This window comes from Hypanus sabinus, chromosome 22, assembly GCF_030144855.1.
Source record: "Hypanus sabinus isolate sHypSab1 chromosome 22, sHypSab1.hap1, whole genome shotgun sequence".
In the NCBI taxonomy this organism is placed as follows: Eukaryota; Metazoa; Chordata; class Chondrichthyes; order Myliobatiformes; family Dasyatidae; genus Hypanus; species Hypanus sabinus.
In genome coordinates, this window is record NC_082727.1 from 8,622,799 (window position 1) to 8,640,077 (window position 17,279).

At 39.4% G+C, this 17,279-nt stretch overlaps 1 protein-coding gene across 2 annotated transcripts in view; it reads left to right on the top strand.

Moving 5' to 3' along the window:
• The window catches only part of pdzd7a (PDZ domain containing 7a), a 104,620-nt gene that overhangs the window by 21,525 nt on the left and 65,816 nt on the right, over window positions 1–17,279 (top strand). For both annotated transcript variants that reach the window (XM_059947018.1, XM_059947019.1), the window contains exons 5-8: window positions 1,495–1,668; window positions 5,977–6,124; window positions 12,532–12,592; window positions 14,100–14,588. In XM_059947018.1, the coding sequence (XP_059803001.1) occupies window positions 1,495–1,668; window positions 5,977–6,124; window positions 12,532–12,592; window positions 14,100–14,588 (872 nt within the window). The remainder of the gene's footprint in view (window positions 1–1,494; window positions 1,669–5,976; window positions 6,125–12,531; window positions 12,593–14,099; window positions 14,589–17,279) is intronic.

A 17,279-nucleotide genomic window follows, 5' to 3' on the forward strand; every position in this document is an offset into this window, starting at 1 on the left:
CTGGCTTCACCTATCACATTCTATATAGTCCTTCTCCCCCTCCACCCCCCACCTTATTATTCTGATGCCTTCCCCTTCCTTCTCAAACCTTAGGAAAGGTCTCAGCCTGAAAGGTTGACTGTTTGTTCATTTCCATAGATGCTGCCTGACTTGCTGAGTTCTTCCAGAATTTTGTGTGTGTTGAAATGGATTTCTAGTATCTGCAGAAATTCTTGTGTTTATGGCTCACTGATACTCTTTTGATGTTTTAATTCTGAAGTCTGATTCTTTCTGAACATTTTTTGTTGGCATAGAAATGAAACCAAAGTAGTAAAAACTGGGAACATTTAAATTTCTGCCAAAAAACACTAAGTTAAAATAGAGCCAAACTTATTCGAAATTTCTGTCCTGTGAGGGAAACAATTCAGCTTTTAAAAATCACATAAATAAATTGAACCATCACAGATGTTCTTGAGAGCTGCACAAACACTTAAAAATTGCAGCTTGTTAGCTGGTTGACCAAGTTGGGTCATTCACTGGAAGGAATATAGCCCAGAATGGGTGTGGGTGTGGGTGACTTTAATAAGGACTTAACCATATGGAACAGGGCTTTTTTAAAACCTGTGATGACTGAAGGAGGAGAGTCTAAAAGTAGCAAAGCTGGTTTTCGGGTTATTTATAAATGTTGCTTGATTGTCCGTATCAACTTTGTTATGTCACATGTATACATCTTCTAGAAACAGTAGCACAATCTCTGAATTGCAAGTGTTCATTTAGTTACACAGCAGTCCCTGACATCTCTGTGGTACTGCAATCCTGCTCTGAGCTCTTCAGTTTTATTTTCCAGAGACTGTACATTTGTCAGAAGGATGGTAGAGAATGGGGCCTCGGGACCCTGTATTTTGATCTAACTTGCAGACCAACCTCCTTTCTGTGTTTCCTTTCTCATAAAGGGAAACTGCACTTGTGATCTGAATCTGCAGTCTAGCTGATTTTGAGGAACGATAGATTTTTTTTTAAACATCATAAAACAATGTTACTTGCTGAAATACCCATGCCTCAACTGTGGATTTCAGCTGTAGTAGTTGCAAACAGGAATATTTGATGATCCCTTTGCAGCTGCATGCTGCATTCCAACACCCTGGGGGAAAAAAACAATGAATTTCACAACATATCTCAGTGAAATTAAACATGATTCTGAATTTTTTATAACAGTAAAAACTGCGTGCTAAAGACTGATTTGAGGCAATAAGGCACGATGCTTGAAATAGGATGTGTGAAGACATTGGGTAAAGCTTTTGAGAATATCGCTGGCATACGATAGGAAAGCAGCTGGTATGGCAGATAATTGTTATCAAGAAATGCTTAGACAGGAAGGTGTGTTCCTTTGTAATTTCCAAGTGATTTCTGTTAGAGTTATGATGCTTATTACCACAAGTAGGTTCATTTCATGTACTGCTCATAAGGTGTTGTCAATTGTTCATTGAGAAATCCTTTTGTGCTTTAAACCATTAGGGTTGATACAGCAACAAGGAGGATAATAGCAGAGAAAAGTCAAAGTTCTTCAGACACTGTATCTGAGGACGGAGCCAGAAGGATTATCCATCTTTACACCAGTTCAGATGATGAGTGCCTTGGTTTTAATATTAGAGGTGGAAAGGAATTTGGCTTGGGAATATATGTATCCAGGTAAGGTACAGCTTCTAATTGCCATACTAATTTTGCTGGGTATTTATGTTTTTTTAAAAAACCTGATCCCTTTCTTTTGGTTGAATAACATCAAGCAAAATACTGATAAATACTAGGTTGACAAGGTTACAATCTGTTTTTTTTAAACTACCAAAAAATTCTGTTGACACACAGTGATTACAACAGATAATTCTGGTGCCTCAAAGCTCAAGTGTCTGGAATTCTATCCCAACCTTGCGAAGAACCTGCACACTCTTCCCGTGAATACCTGGGTTTCCCCCTACATCAGGGGTTCAACAACCTGGAGTCCATGGACCCCTCGGTTAATGGTAGAGGTCCAAGGCATTAAAAGAGATTGGAAACCCCTGCCCCAGATACTGACTGGAGTCTCCTCGTGTTCCAAAGTTGTGCCAGTTTGTTGATTAGCTGATTACTGTACATTACCTGCAGCACAGGTAGGTGGCAGCAAAATTAGGGATGAGAGAGTAGAGATTACAGAGAAATAATTGGGGAATGGAACTATTGGAAATACTTTGACAGCTTCTATGGGTCGAATGGCCTTTTGTGTCTTAAACACTTGTTTAAAAAATTAATATCATATGAATAGTGATAACTAGGAAAAGTTAACTTCGTATTCCAGAATGTTGAATTCAGGGGTTGCTGGGTGGCGCAGTTCGAAGGGCCAGAAGCACCAATCTGTCCTTAAGTTAATAAGAACTTAACCATATGGAATTTAAAAAAAACATAAAATGTTGAATTGCTCAAAAAATACTTTAAATACATTTAATCAGACTTAAAATCCTTTAGAATAATGTCCTTTTGAAAAATACCATGGCCATGAAAGGTGTTGAATAAATGCATCTTTTTAAAAATATACTGTTTTCAGACAGTATTCACACTGAGACACAGGCAGTTGTATTTTGAATAGAATCATTTTCATTCATGTTACCTAAAATACCTGATTTTTTTTTTTGTTACTAGTCATGTTAAAATTATAATTTAAGAGATGCACATGAAATTCTTGTTTGGAGTGGATGATATAAATATGATTATTCGCTTGGCTGTTCAAAAGAAGAGAGATTTGTGTCTAGTTTTGTGCATACTGTTTACAGTGAAGTTTGCTTGTCAAAAAAAAGGTGTTACTTTATGCTTCTAGGCAGATTTTATCACCATATTTATAACAAAATCCTTTCAGCTTCAATGTTCTGCAGATACTATTGGGATTCAGTTGGCCCTGAGCCATAGTGCAAAGTGGGCTATAAAAATTCATTTCATTTGTACTCATTGGGAAACAAATCAAGTGGGAGTTGTTCTCACTCTATGTTTGTTGCCAGTTTCAACCCTGTCCTGTATATTTTTTCTTCGTTATGACTTTTAAAATGTCAAGAGATGTTTGCACTTTTAAAGCATAAATTTTTAACAAAAGCACATAATTTTATTTAGCATCAATTTTAGTCTATTCCTTTCCTTGGATATTAACTTCTTAATAGAACGTGTTACATGAGAACCAGGTGGCTTTTCAGTAGCTTGGCCAAGGAGTCATTTATGCAAGAGCTGAACAAGTAAGAAGATTAGTACAGTTACGACCGAGTTCCGTTCCTAAGTCCGTCTTTAAGTCAGATTTGTACGTAAGTTGGAACAGGTACATCCGGTATTATTTAGCGTCATTTAGTCAAACGTTTGTCTTAGTATATAATATATATTTTACCTTGCTATGCATATAAAACACTTAAGAAACATATGTATTTCAATAATTAAACCACTGCATTGCTTAGTAATAATTGTAGCTTTCATTGGCGCAAGGCCTTTCACATGCTCTATTATTCTCACTTTATCCTTTACCTGTATCCTTTAAAGTTGTTCCAATCATTGACCGACTGTAGCCTAACGCTTTTCCAATGACTGATGGCATTTCAGCTCTTTCCAATCGCTTTATTATTTCCACTTTATTTTCAGTTGCGATCGTTTTCCTTCAATGGAACAGAAAACTGTGGATTTTATGTTCTATTACTGAGCAGCAATAAACCATCTGAATGGCCTACCAGAGTTCTCTTTAGGAACTAGTTGACTTGATCAGCATTTCTGATCTGGCTATTGTTCACGATTGCACTTAATAAAAAAAATACAGCAGCAACCACGGGCAGCGGGTTGCTCTGGGTCCTAAAGTCCACTCTCACTGAGGGAGGTTAAATGGGACAAGTACAGGCGGTGCTGACTGGAAAAGGGGGATCAGGGTGAATCTTGCTAAGAAATATTTAAGCCAAATACAAAGTTTCACACTCAACACAGTGTAACGGCAACGACTTAAAATAGCGGACAGCGTCGTGATCCGACTTAAAATAGTGGACGGCGTTCTCCCCCTCCGTTCGTAAGTACGAGTTGTCCATAAGTCGGATGTTTGTAACTCGGGGACTGCCTGTAGTAGTAGTGTAATCACTCAAGATGAGTACGATGTTCTTCCAAGGGTAGTACCCTAATGGAGAACGCCTGTGTGTGACTTTGTTTAATGCGGGGAGTCTGATGCACAGACATGACCCTTGATAGATCGGGGTCAGGCATGGCATGCAAGACAACTGGGGTTCCTTTATTGCTGCAGCCTTCCTCTTTCACTGCCATTGTGATTATCGTCATCTTCTGCCAGCTCCACTGTTGAGGTCTTGGTTGAATCGTTCTTTGTCTGAAACCTGCCCCTTAATCTTAGTGTTATGGGTGAACCTACCAGGAGCTAAGTTTTAGACAGTATCTCCCTCTGGAACTCGGGAACTCACAAGCCACTCCACTGCAACAAGGTGATGATCTACAGAGAAGTGCGAGGAAGATAGATCATGGAATACAGAGCTAAAGTTGTTGGTCCACACCTGATGTCCCCTGTATGTGGAAACAATTAAAGGATCACTGTCACAATCCTGACATTTTACTCTACCCTTCATTACTTGATGGTACTACTGCTTTTCTGACAGAGATTTCATACAGCCGACCTTCCTCATCAGGAGTTTGGAAAACAAAACTAGCATCAGAGTTGTTCTTCTAAAGAGCAAACACGAGGAAATCTGCAGATGCTGGAAGTTCAAACAACACACACAAAATTCTGGTGGAACACAGCAGGCCAGGCAGCATCTATAAGGAGATGCTGTCAACGTTTTGGGCCGAGACCCTTCGTCAGGACTAACTGAAAGGAGAGATAGTAAAAGATTTGGAAGTAGTGGGGGGAGGGGGAAATGCGAAATGATAGGAGAAGACCGGAGGGGGTGGGATGAAGCTAAGAGCTGGAAAGATGTTTGGCGAAAGTGATACAGAGCTGGAGAAGGGAAAGGATCTTAGGATGGGAGGCCTCAGGAGAAAGAGGGTGGGGGGGTGGGGAAGCACCAGAGGGAAATGGAGAACAGGCAGAGTGACGGGCAGAGAGAGAGAGAGAAAAAAAAAACAACTACATATGTCAGGGATGGGGCAAGAAGGGGAGGAGGGGCATTAACAGAAATTAGAGAAGTCGATGTTCATGCCATCTGTGTCCGGTGCTCCCGGTGTGGCCTTTTATATAGGCTGGTGTGGTACACTGCATCCAGTTCTCCTGGTGTGGCCTTTTATTTATTGGTGAGACCCGACGCAAACTGGGAGACCGTTTCGCTAAACACTTGCGCTCTGTCTGCCAGAGAAAGCAGGATCTCCCAGTGGCCACACATTTTAATTCCACGTCCCATTCCCATTCTGTTATGTCTATCCATGGCCTCCTCTACTGTCAAAATGAATCCAAACTCAGGTTGGAGGAACACACCTTATATATCGGCTGGGTAGCTTCCAACTTGATGGCATGAACATTGACTTCTCTAACTTCCGTTAATGCTCCTCCTCCCCTTCTTGCCCCATCCCTGATATATGTAGTTGTTTTTTTTCTCTCTCTCTGCCCATCACTCTGCCTGTGCTCCATCTCCCTATGGTGCTTCCCCCCCCCCCCCCCACCACCACCCCCGGCCTTTCTTTCTCCCGAGGCCTCCCGTCCCATGATCCTTTCCCTTCTCCAGCTCTCTATCACTTTCACCAATCACCTTTCCAGCTCTTAGCTTCATCCCACCCCCTCCGGTCTTCTCCTATCATTTTGCATTTGCCCCTCCCCCCACTACTTCCAAATCTTTTACTATCTCTCCTTTCAGTTAGTCCTGACGAAGGGTCTCAGCCTGAAACATCGACAGCACTTCTCCTATAGATGCTGCCTGGCCTGCTGTGTTCCACCAGCATCTTGTGTGTGTTGTCAGAGTTGTTCTAATTCCTTGTGTTTGTTTCACTGAAACCCATATAATTATTTAATGGCAGAATTGATCCCGGTGGACTAGCCGAGCAGAATGGCATCAAAGTTGGAGACCAAATCCTAGCAGCCAATGGAATAAGCTTTGAGAAAATCACCCATAGCAAAGCAGTAGAGATCCTGAAGAGTTACACACACATTATGTTAACAATAAAGGTAAGTAAAATCTTTCACTATAATATCTTCAGGTAAAATTGGATCTTACCATCTAATCTTCATCTTGGATTCACTGTTACTGTTTTAAAATTATATTGTAAGTAGACTGACATGAGAAATAATCCATCCTCATAAAATTATTGGAATCTGGCAAATGGCAAGCACATTGGCTAAGTGCCAGTATTTAGCGGATAATGAGACATTAAACTGATTTGTTTGTACACAAGTTGATAATTAGCTGTTTTTTAAAAAGGTATTGATAATCTGTTTAAGGGCATGATTTGTACTGAAATGATAATTGTTATATATATTGCACTGTGAATGCCTTGACATTATACTCCAAATAACCAAATGAATACATTCTTTCACGAATCAGAACAGCTATATCATTTTGCTGTTACTGTATTGCTGAAGGTAATTATACCCTTGAAAACAGAGCAATTGATAGTACTTTCATCTGATGATGTTTCAGTGAGAATAACAGATGGTAAATTAAATACAAAAAGTCTGGAAGCTGTTGAAAGTCTGTATTGAATTTCTTCCAAATGGAATGATAATGTTGGCCCTCACATTCACAGGAAGTTGGATAGAGAGGGAATGAAGACTTCTGGACAGGGAACAAGGAAGTATGGGTTTTTTTGAATGTCTTGTGAAACTTAACAACAGGATGCTTTTTAATTTCTTTTAAATTATCCGTCTGGCACTTGGTGAACAAACTACTGACAAATTGGATAGCCAACAGAGACAAGAGAGGGATATAGTAAAGTAAAAGAAATCTGAGGGAGGTATAATAGTGATGGATGAAGATCTTTTACTTAGGAGAAGATTATTGTTAAGCTTGTGGTTGGGGGAGGAAGGGAATATCATTTCAGGGGAGAAATCACCAGTTGAGGGAGAGGAGAACCAATGGAGGAGGGACTAAGGATTCTCGGTTGCTGGCCAGGTCAGAGGATGCTAAGCTCATAACAAGGGAGCAGTCATCAAAATGGTGATTATGGTAGGGAGGATTAAGATTAGAGCACATATGATAAGTAGTTGGAAATCATATTTGGAGATGATCACATAGCCAGAGCTTAGAGGTTATAATCAAAACAATTGTGATCAGAGAGGTTGGGGGAAAACTTGAGGTCGGAATCAGAATAAAATGAAGTAAGTAGTACAAAAAGAGATAAAATAGTGAGGTAGAGTTGAGGGGTTGGTAAGTTAAGGATCCCATTCACCGACCGCATGCTCTCTTGTCATTGCCACCATCAAGAGGAAGTACAGGAAGATGATAAACTAAATGTTTCAGGAACAGCTTCTTCCCCTCTGCCATCAGATTTCTGAATGAACAATGAACCCATGTACACTACCTTTTTTCTTTCTTTTTGCAGTAATTTTATGTATATATTATATATCTTACTGTAATTTAGAGTTGTTATTATGTACTGCTGCCACATTACAACAAATTTCACAACATATGACAGTGATATTAAACCTGATTCTGATTCATTGTCCATTCAGAAATCTGATGGTGGAGGGGAAGAAGCTATTCCTAAAATGTCTTCAGGCTTGTGTACCTCCTTTCTGATGGTATTAGTAAGAGGGGAACCTGCTGGGGCTCCTGAATAATGAATGCTGCTTTTTGAAGCGTCAGCTTTTGAAGATGTCCTCAATGTCGGGGAGCAAGGCTGATAGTGATCAGAGATTATAAGTACTGTATCATAAATACAAGAAATTCTGCCGATGCTGGAAATCCAAAGCAACACACACAGACACTCACACACACACGGTGCTGGAAGAACTCAGCAAGTCAGGCGGCATCCATAGAAGTAAATAATCACACAGGATTTCAGGCCAAATCCCTTCTTTAGAACTGGAAAGGAAGGGGGAAGATAAGGCCACCCTCAGGGTCAAGGAGCAACACCTTATATTCAATCTGGGTAGCCTCCAACTTGATGGCATGAATATCGATTTCTCTTTATGGTTAAAAATCCTTCTCACTCCCCTTTTCTTTTACTCCCCAATCTGGCCTCTTAACTCTTCTCACCAGCATTCACCTTTCCTTTCTCCTAAGGTCCACTCTCCTCTCCTATCAGATTCCTTCCTCTCCCATCTTTAATCTTTCCTACCCACCTAGTTTCACCTTCTAGCTATCCTCCTCCCCCTTCCCTTTTTACTCTGATGTCTTCACACCTTCCTTTCCAGCTCTGATGAAGGTTCTCAGCCTGAGTTGTCAACTGTTTATTAATTTCCATGGGTGCTATCTGTCATAAGTATCATACATAGGTGGAGAAGATGAAAATAAAGATTAGCTTTTTTTGTCACATGTACATTGAGACATAGAGTAAAATGTATTGTTGTGTCAAATCAAATCAATGAGAATTATATTGGACAGCCTGCAATTGTCTCCATGCTTCTGGTGCCAACTTAGCATGCCTACAACTCACTAACTCTAACTACACGTCTTTGGAATGAGGGAGGAAGTCAGAGCAGCTGGAGGAGCCCTGTGCAGTCGAGAGGAGAAAGTAGAAACTCCTTACAAGCATTTGAACCCTGGTCAGTGATTGCTGATGCTGTAAAGGTCCCTATTGTCCCATGTCTGGGATGGATATCTGGGGAAAATTGATGGGGTTTTAGATGGATGGATTTGATCTGGCATGGCTCAGCTTAAGAATTTGAGAATAAGGGGTAGGCCATTTAGAACAGAGATGCGGAAAAACTTTTTTACCCAGAGAGTGGTGGATATGTGGAATGCTCTGCCCCAGAACGCAGTGGAGGCCAAGTCTCTGGATGCATTCAAGAGAGAGTTAGATAGCGGGGTCAAGGGATATGGGGAGAGGGCAGGAATGGGGTACTGATTGTGTATGATCAGTCATGATCACAGTGAATGGCAGTGCTGGCTCGAAGGGCCGAATGGCCTACTCCTGCACCTATTGTCTATTGGGTCAGCAGTTTTACTGGCTAGGCAATCTTGGTTGGCTGGAGTGACCCTCATCTGGAGGAAACATTCTCATTCTGCATAACAAATTCTACTGTATATTGTCGATAAAGGTCTTTTCTTCTCTTACCCACTGGGATATTTGTAAAACACAAATAGCTTGTTAACATACTCAGTTGTGATCTGCTGAGAGTAGATTATTCCCTTACCATTATTAAAGATAGAAGTAGGAGGATTGTGGTTAATATTCTTGGAGATTCTTATGGCTATCAGTTTCACTCAAAACCAGAATCTGTACAGCCTCTTAAACTCTACTCAAATCATGAAAACTGCATTGCGTCACATGCAGAGCTTGACAGTGTATTGTTTTTACCAATATTGAAACAGTTCATATCTTTGCTTTGCATGTTTTAATTTAGTTTTTATAATGTACAAATATCAATATAGTGGAGTGAAAATATACTGGTTCTGGGTCAGTCAGATTCTCTAGTAATGTTAATAACCTATAATCAGTAACCACTAACAGCATCATAGTTTATAGCTGGAATATTATAATTTAGAAAATTTAATTATAAATGATGAAATCCTAAATGTTACTGTGAAATTTGTATGTTTGCATATTGTTTTTCTTGATCACCATAGAAAATGAAAGTTATACTTCAGATTAGGAATGCTTGATTAAATTTACTCAGATTCATGAAGAGTCACCATTCTTGAAGAATCAGCAAAAGGCAATGATCGTGTGCATAGTCAGAGGCTTTTTCCCAGGGCTGAAATGGTTGCCACAAGAGGACATAGGTTTATGGTGCTGGGGAGTAGGTACAGAGGAGATGTCAAGAGTAAGTTTTTTATTCAGAGTGGCGAGTGGTGGAATGGGCTGCTGGCAATGGTGGTGGAGGCGGATATGATAGGGTCTTTTAAGAGTCTTTTAGATAGGTGCATGGGGCTTAGAAAAATAGAGTGCTATAGGTAAGCCTAGTAATTTCTAAGGTAGGGACAAGTTTGGCACAACTTTGTGGGCCGAAGGGCCTGTATTGTGCTGTAGGTTTTCTATGTTTCTATATGGCTGAAGATGTAAGGGCAGAAGATAGCTTTTCCAAGGAAAACTGGGTGATTAAGTGAGATGGGATTAATGCAGAAGGGAATGGGTGGGTGGTTGATGATTACAGGAGTGAGAAAGCCTTACAGGAGTTCACAGGAGATTACAGGAGTTGAGACCACACCTGTTCTCTTTTAAAACAGAATTCTCATCTGCTTGATCCATTTGCCCCTGTCTTCATTTTGCTGCTATGTTTTTCAAAAATCACATTAAATCTAAATCAAGTTCCCAGGTGCTGTGAGTATCTGATCTAATGCTGAAAAATGATGCATCTCCCAATAACAGCACCTAGGAATACCATGAGGTCTGTTGCTGTTAATACTGAAACAAATATCACATCGTACATTTAAGTTGCATTTTGCAATTTAATTTTTTGAGACATATTTTCTGCTCCTGGCCCACTCACTTCCCTGTTTGGAATAGGAAGTAGTAGTTGGGAGTTATGGGTTTACTATCTGTCCTAAAGAATCTGAATATTATAAACATGAGAATGTCTGCAGATGCTGGAAATCCAGAATAACACACACAAAATGCTGAAGGAAATCAGCAGGTCAGGCAACATCAACGGAAATGAATAAACAATTGTAGGCCGAGACCCTTTTTCAGTACTGAGAAGGGAGGAGGAAGAAGAATATTTGCTTGAAGTATCTCAAAAATCATGTAATGTGCGGCTATACCACAAAAAGAATCAGCTGGAGGAACTCAGTGGGTTAAGCAGCATCGGAGGGGGAAGGTAGTGGATAGAATTTTCGACATTTTGGGTCGAAACCTTACATTAGGACTGATTGGAGTTAACTGATATAAAGAGAAGAGGGAAGTGTTGAGACAGGCCGGTAGGTGATTGGTAGATTAAGAGGGGAGGTGAACAATAATGAGAAAAAAAAGCCAGATAATGATGAGGGCAGAGCTAGGAGACAAAGTGAGGTGAAAACAGGGGATAAAAGGGGAAGGTGGAGACAGGTAGACAGGTGATCATCAGGTACATAAATGGTACCAATAGTGGAATCTGATAAATAAGAAAGGTGATAATGATAAGTCATTTGGGGAGAGATGAAAAGCAAGAGAAACCAGATGGACGGGTTTGGGGGTGGTAATCTGAAGGGTAAAATGTGTGGGTGTTTATCTGTTGGGTAAAATGAGGAGGGAGAGGAGAATGAAAATGGGTGTCTAATGGGGGCTAATGAGAAGGTAGGAAAAGGGGACACAATGGGATGACAATTGATCAAATCAGATGGGTGGCTGAAGGGAAGAGTTGGGGTTGTAGAAATACAGGGGTAAGAGCTACCTGAAACTGGAAAATTCAGAGCTTACAGTATTGAATAATAGATTACCCAGGTGGAGTGTGAGGTGTTGTTCCTCTAGTTTGTATTGGACATCACCCTGGTTTGTGAGGAAAGCTGAGAATAGACACATCATTGTTGGAATGGGAAGGGAATTTGAAATGGTCAGAATGGTCATTGACTGTAGAGCACGAGTACACTCCAATTCGGATGCCTCAACTGTGCTTGGTCTCACTGATATAAAGGAGGCCACGTTGGGAGCACAGAATGCTGTATTCAAGGTTGGAAGGTATGCACATGAACTTGGCCTCATCTAGAAGGGTTATTTAGATCCCTGGTCCTGAGAGAGGTTTTTTTTTCTGTAATGTGACAAAAAATATATGCAAAACTCATATCAAGACTCATAATAAAGTCTTACAGTATGGATTTATACCCTTTGGCCAGCTCATCCACGTCAACTGGGATGCTCAGTGAGCATCCCATCTGCCAAAATTTGGCCCAGGTGGTCTGGACAGTGGATGCAGTTCCAGCATGACTTGCCTGTTCACATACTTCACACCTTTATTGATTGATCAATAAAGGAAATCATCCTGAATATCTCGTATTAACCTGACTTGATATCTGCATTCACATACTCTCAACAACCTCCTATTAAATTGTATTCCTTTGGCTTGCTGCATCTCCATTACTATCTCACATTTTCTCTGGATTAAATTCCATCTGCCACCTCTCTGCTCATCCATATCAGACTGGATCTTCCTGCTATTTAAAGTATTTTGTATCAATATAAGCTACAATCTTTGGAACGTGCTCCTGCTTCTTTATTATATCCCGTACATTTAAAACCAAATCATTAATAAATCCTACAAAGTGACTGTAATGACAGCAAGAATTATCTTGGATGTTCTGTACAATTAAAAATTCCGGAATAATAGGTTGTTGGTAATTCTAATACGTCAGTATGTGCTGTTGTCATGTAATGTGCCCTATTTAGCTTTTCACCTGTGAAGAGTGCTTCAGGGAATCTATTATTTAGCAGCTTCTCAGATTAAGCTCTCTTCTAAGTACAGTTGGTGAAATGATTGATTCATTTCATGTCTTCAATCAGGAGGTTGGCAGATATCCTGCATACAAGGAAATGCTGGCAGAATACAGCTGGATGACCAAATGTAAGTACCATGCAGAATAAGCATTACCGTCCAACTTTCTCATGTGTAGAACTAGGCTCTTTTTTTTGTTTCACTACATTTCTTCACCATATGGAGTAAGATTTTGAGATATTTTCTCCCCGGAATAAAGTATTAAAGGAAAAATTGTTACTAGTTTTGCACTGTAACTTATCGGCATCTAATTAAATTTCTCTACTCCAAAATGTTAGACCTTTTTCCATAATTTGAAAAGAATTTAATTTCTTTAAGGAATTAGATTTTTCTCAGAGTCTATTTCCTTTCCCACCTGGGACTGGAAGGACCTGGATCACCTACTTAATTTGTTCCGATGTCGTCAGTCATTAGGAAGACCATGGGTAAACTTGCTTTTTCTCTCTGTCACTGGGAATTAACTGGAGTTGGGTGGTCGTTACACCTCTCCATCCAACAGGTTCCTGGTGCCCAGATGAAGTACATTTGATCCTTCCATAAATATTGCCTGATGCATGGAATTCCTTCTGTGCTTAACATGTTGTTTCCATTTCCCACAGCCCTTTCAGTTGCTTTATTTGAGATACTGGTTCCCACTTCTAGCTTTATGATGATGAACAGGAGTGATGAAGCAATTGAAATTCGTTGAGTCTAAATCACTGGCCTGACACTGCAATTATATCCTGTGTCTGAGATGACTGAAAAAGAATTATAATACGTTTGACTAAACAGCGAAGCATTCTTATCCTCGTTGACTTTAATTTTGCTAGGATTTCTTAATGCCTTGCTCAGTCACATAGTGCCTTTGTGTCAAGATAAAGCAGCTGTTTGGATATCAGCTGTCTGAATTGAAGTTGTGAAGTGGTTCACTTAAATTTCCTTTCATAGAAAGGCATCACAGTCTGTGGCTACTTAATTACACTTGTTTCACCATGAAGCCAGAATTGGGAACCCATCACACAAATACTGTAGCAACAAGAGCTGGTAGAAAAGCTCTGCAGCCTTTTGCATCACTTACAAGTATCAAATCAATCGTATGATGAAAAGCTCTCTATTTATATGTATCATTCTCCTCCCCCCCCCCACTTGCATGATCCTCTTCTATACATTTGCCTTCATTTTCTTTTTTTTGAGGATTCCTTTGTTTTATTCATTTTGTTTGTTTTTTTGTAATTTATTTTTTTATTGAAGTTCATCATCAAACAAACATTTCCATAAGATGTATTTCAGACATTGTACATATATCATATAATCATATATATCACAAATCTCCACAAAGTATTTATCTGAGGTATAATTGGTCCTTCAAACAGATTCCCGACAAGCCGTACATTTACCTTCATTGAATTTATAGGCTTTTGTTGTGAACTGACTGATCATGTAGATGGTTAAATGTGTTGCTAGCATTGTGAAGAAGCTTTGAAGAAAAGTCATTAAAATTTTTGTTCTTCAGATTCATCCTTATGCTATATATGACCTTGAGTCTTCCAGATGACTATTCCTAATCCTAAATTGTAGTGCCATTTTGTTTTTTCAGTGACAAATAATCATTCCCAGCGTTTTGGCTCAGACTCAAATTCTTCCACTTCATCTCATTCATCCGGAACACCTTTGAGCTCCATGAGTGATTCTTTACAGGTCTTCCTCCCAACTACCCACAGCTCAACTGACATGGTAGATGTATGTATTTCCACAGAGGACTCCAAATCTCTGCAGTATAATCGCCTGGAGACTATAGAGTCTGCTATACAGACAGACCTCCAGCTGTCTCCCTCCTCAAATATTGATGTTTCAGATGAACAAAGGGCTGTCAGGGAAAGAAGCATGACACTTGGCCGCACAGTACTCTTGAAGGAAACAGCCATTAGGTCAGATAATTTTAAGGAAGCTCGTATCAGACCAAGAACTTACTCCACAGGAGATTCCGCTGATGAATTTTTGGACTCGCCTAAAACTGCTGTGCTGATGGCCCTGAGCAAGCCAAGGAAACCAATCAGCCGATCACAGAGTTATATGACTATTGGAGGTGAGTCTTCCAATGCAGTGAATAGCCAGCTTCTTTGTTTTGGCTTCCATGTCTTTGTTTGTCCTATTTATACATATTTTGAATATGTGTCTGTATTTAAAACCAAAGTTAAACTGGTTTAATTTTTCACACTGTTCATATAATTTAGGTGTAAGCTATATTAATAGACTTGAAAAACTGGAAAGGATGATGGGTTGATGATTTAAAAGTGAAATGCGTAAGAATTCATACTCTGATGTTGGTGAAACTCCGGACATTTTAAAGAGGAGGTAGAATCTGTGGAATTCATTCCTGCAGGCAGTTGTGGACACCAAATTATTTGGTGTATTTAAGGCAGAGGTTGATTGATTCTTGATTAGTCAGGTCATGAAAGGATACTGGGCGAAGGCAAGAAATTGTGGCTGAGAGAGCAATGGATCAGCCACGATGAAATGGCAGCGCAGACTTAATGGGCCAAATGGCCTAATTCTGCTCCTATATCTTTATGATATATTTTGAATAATTGGGAAGTGAAGAGTTGGTGGAAACAGACACGGAAGAGAAATTAAGGCCAGCATAAATCAGCCATGATCATATTGAGTGGTAGAGCAGGGCATGTTCTAGACGATGATTGATTTAGTTTCAAAATTACCTAAAATATAGTAGTTTGGAGAAAGAGTCAAAGTTTTCTTTCATAATGTTTTTTACTGAAACAAGTAATGCAACTGTTATAGTTATTAACCAGTGAATCAATTCTTACAAACTTGAGCACATTTAGAATATATTTTGTAAACAGCAAATAAAACTGTTATTTTATCTAAATTTATTTTTTCTAAAGTTGAATTTATCTAAATAGATTAATTTTGTGTTAACATGCAACTTCTGTTTATGCAGATACTGATTGGTAGGTGTGTAATTTTCAATTGATCATTTTATAAATTAAATTGTATTTGTAGTTTCTTTTTGTATTAAAACTAGTGAGCTGTTTAATGCTCATTGAATGGCTGTAATAAAAGCATAAGTTCAACCTGAAAATCACAAATGAAGTATTATAGATCAAGACTGATAGTTAAATTTTATGTCCTTGAAATGGTCATGGTATTTGCATAGGATAATGAGGGATAGTGAGTAGATATGAAATGATGAATGCTGATTAAAATGTGTTCATTCTATTATTTTAATAGTTTAAGGAAGTAATCTGTTTTAATCATGTGACTTCAAAGTCACATCAGGCGCAGATATCTTACTAGTCAAGTGATATTGAATTTATGAGACTGACCCAAAACCATTGCATATGAATCTGTTATAAGACAGAAGTTTAAAAGAACTTTATTTTACTTTGCAGTTCAATGTCTAGTGGGTTCCCCAAGGAATCAATTTCACAAAGAATAATACAGGTGCAGTAGCTGACCTTGAAAAGGGAGATTAGACAGAAAATATATAAAATTGCACAGAATGCATAATTATGTAATTGAAGGCATTGCATCAACAATGCTATTGAATAGTTAGCAAAGACAAAGTAATAAAATTAGCATAAAGGAGTTAAGTGTTTATAGTATTAGTTATGGATCCTTAAGGACAGTGCAGGTACTAAGATTCTTGACTACTAACAATCATTTATATTAATATAACACTTCCATCAGAAACAAAAATATCTAGGTGCACGATCACCTCATCTCCCAGTTTCTCACTTTATCCTCTCCCTTCCCTCCCCCACTCAACCATCTTCCTCTTTACATGGTCTCATCTACCACCTGCCAGCTGGTACTCCACCTCCCCCCCCCCCCCCGACTACTTCACCACCCGCTTATTCTGGCTTCTTCTCCCTTCCTTCCCAGTCCTGATGAGGAGTATTGTGACAACATTTTGCTGCTTATTCCCCTCCATAGATGCTGCTTGAGTTCTTCCAGCATTTTTGGTGTATTGCGCTGGATTTTCAGCACCTACAGACTTTTGGCGTGTGATCATACAAAACAAAATGCCAATGTGAAAGAAGTTGATATTAGAAAGAGAGGACTGAAGCTTGATCAGTTAGAAATGCTTTAAAGAAAGCTATAGAGATTGGTAGAGGGATTTAAGGAAGTAATTAAGAGCATGGAGTTGAGGTGATTGAAAATGTGAGTAGAACAAGGAATCATCAGAGATGCCAGGGTTAGAGCAATTGTTTTCTGAGTGTTGTATATATGTAAGACTGAGATCATGAAAGAATGTAACCATAGGAATGAAAATCCAAGCCTATGGAAAACCAAGAGCAGTATTATTCAACGAGGATAGAAGTAATAGATTAGTGAATATTAATTTAGTAGTTGCGCAATCACGAGTTGAGTTGATGTTGTCTTTTGGTGAATCTTCAGGTGGTTGTATAGTCTGATCCAGCATCCACATATTCTTCCACTTGCTGATCACCACACTATTTAACCTGGGATGTTGGGGTTGATTCCTTACTGGAGAATGCCTGTGTGTTACTTTATTTAATCTGTGGACGCTGATGCACAGTCCTTGACAGTTTGGGGTCTGGATCCAGTGGTTTGGAATGCAAGATGTCACTGCTACAGCCTTCCTTCACCTTCACTGTCTTTATCTTCTTCTGTTGAGGTCTTGGTTGAATTGCTCCTTGTCTGAAGCTTCCCCCTTGACCTTACCTCTGTGGTCACCCTATGGATTTAAATTCCAGACAACATCATTCTCAGAAACTCACAGGGCTTCTCCACC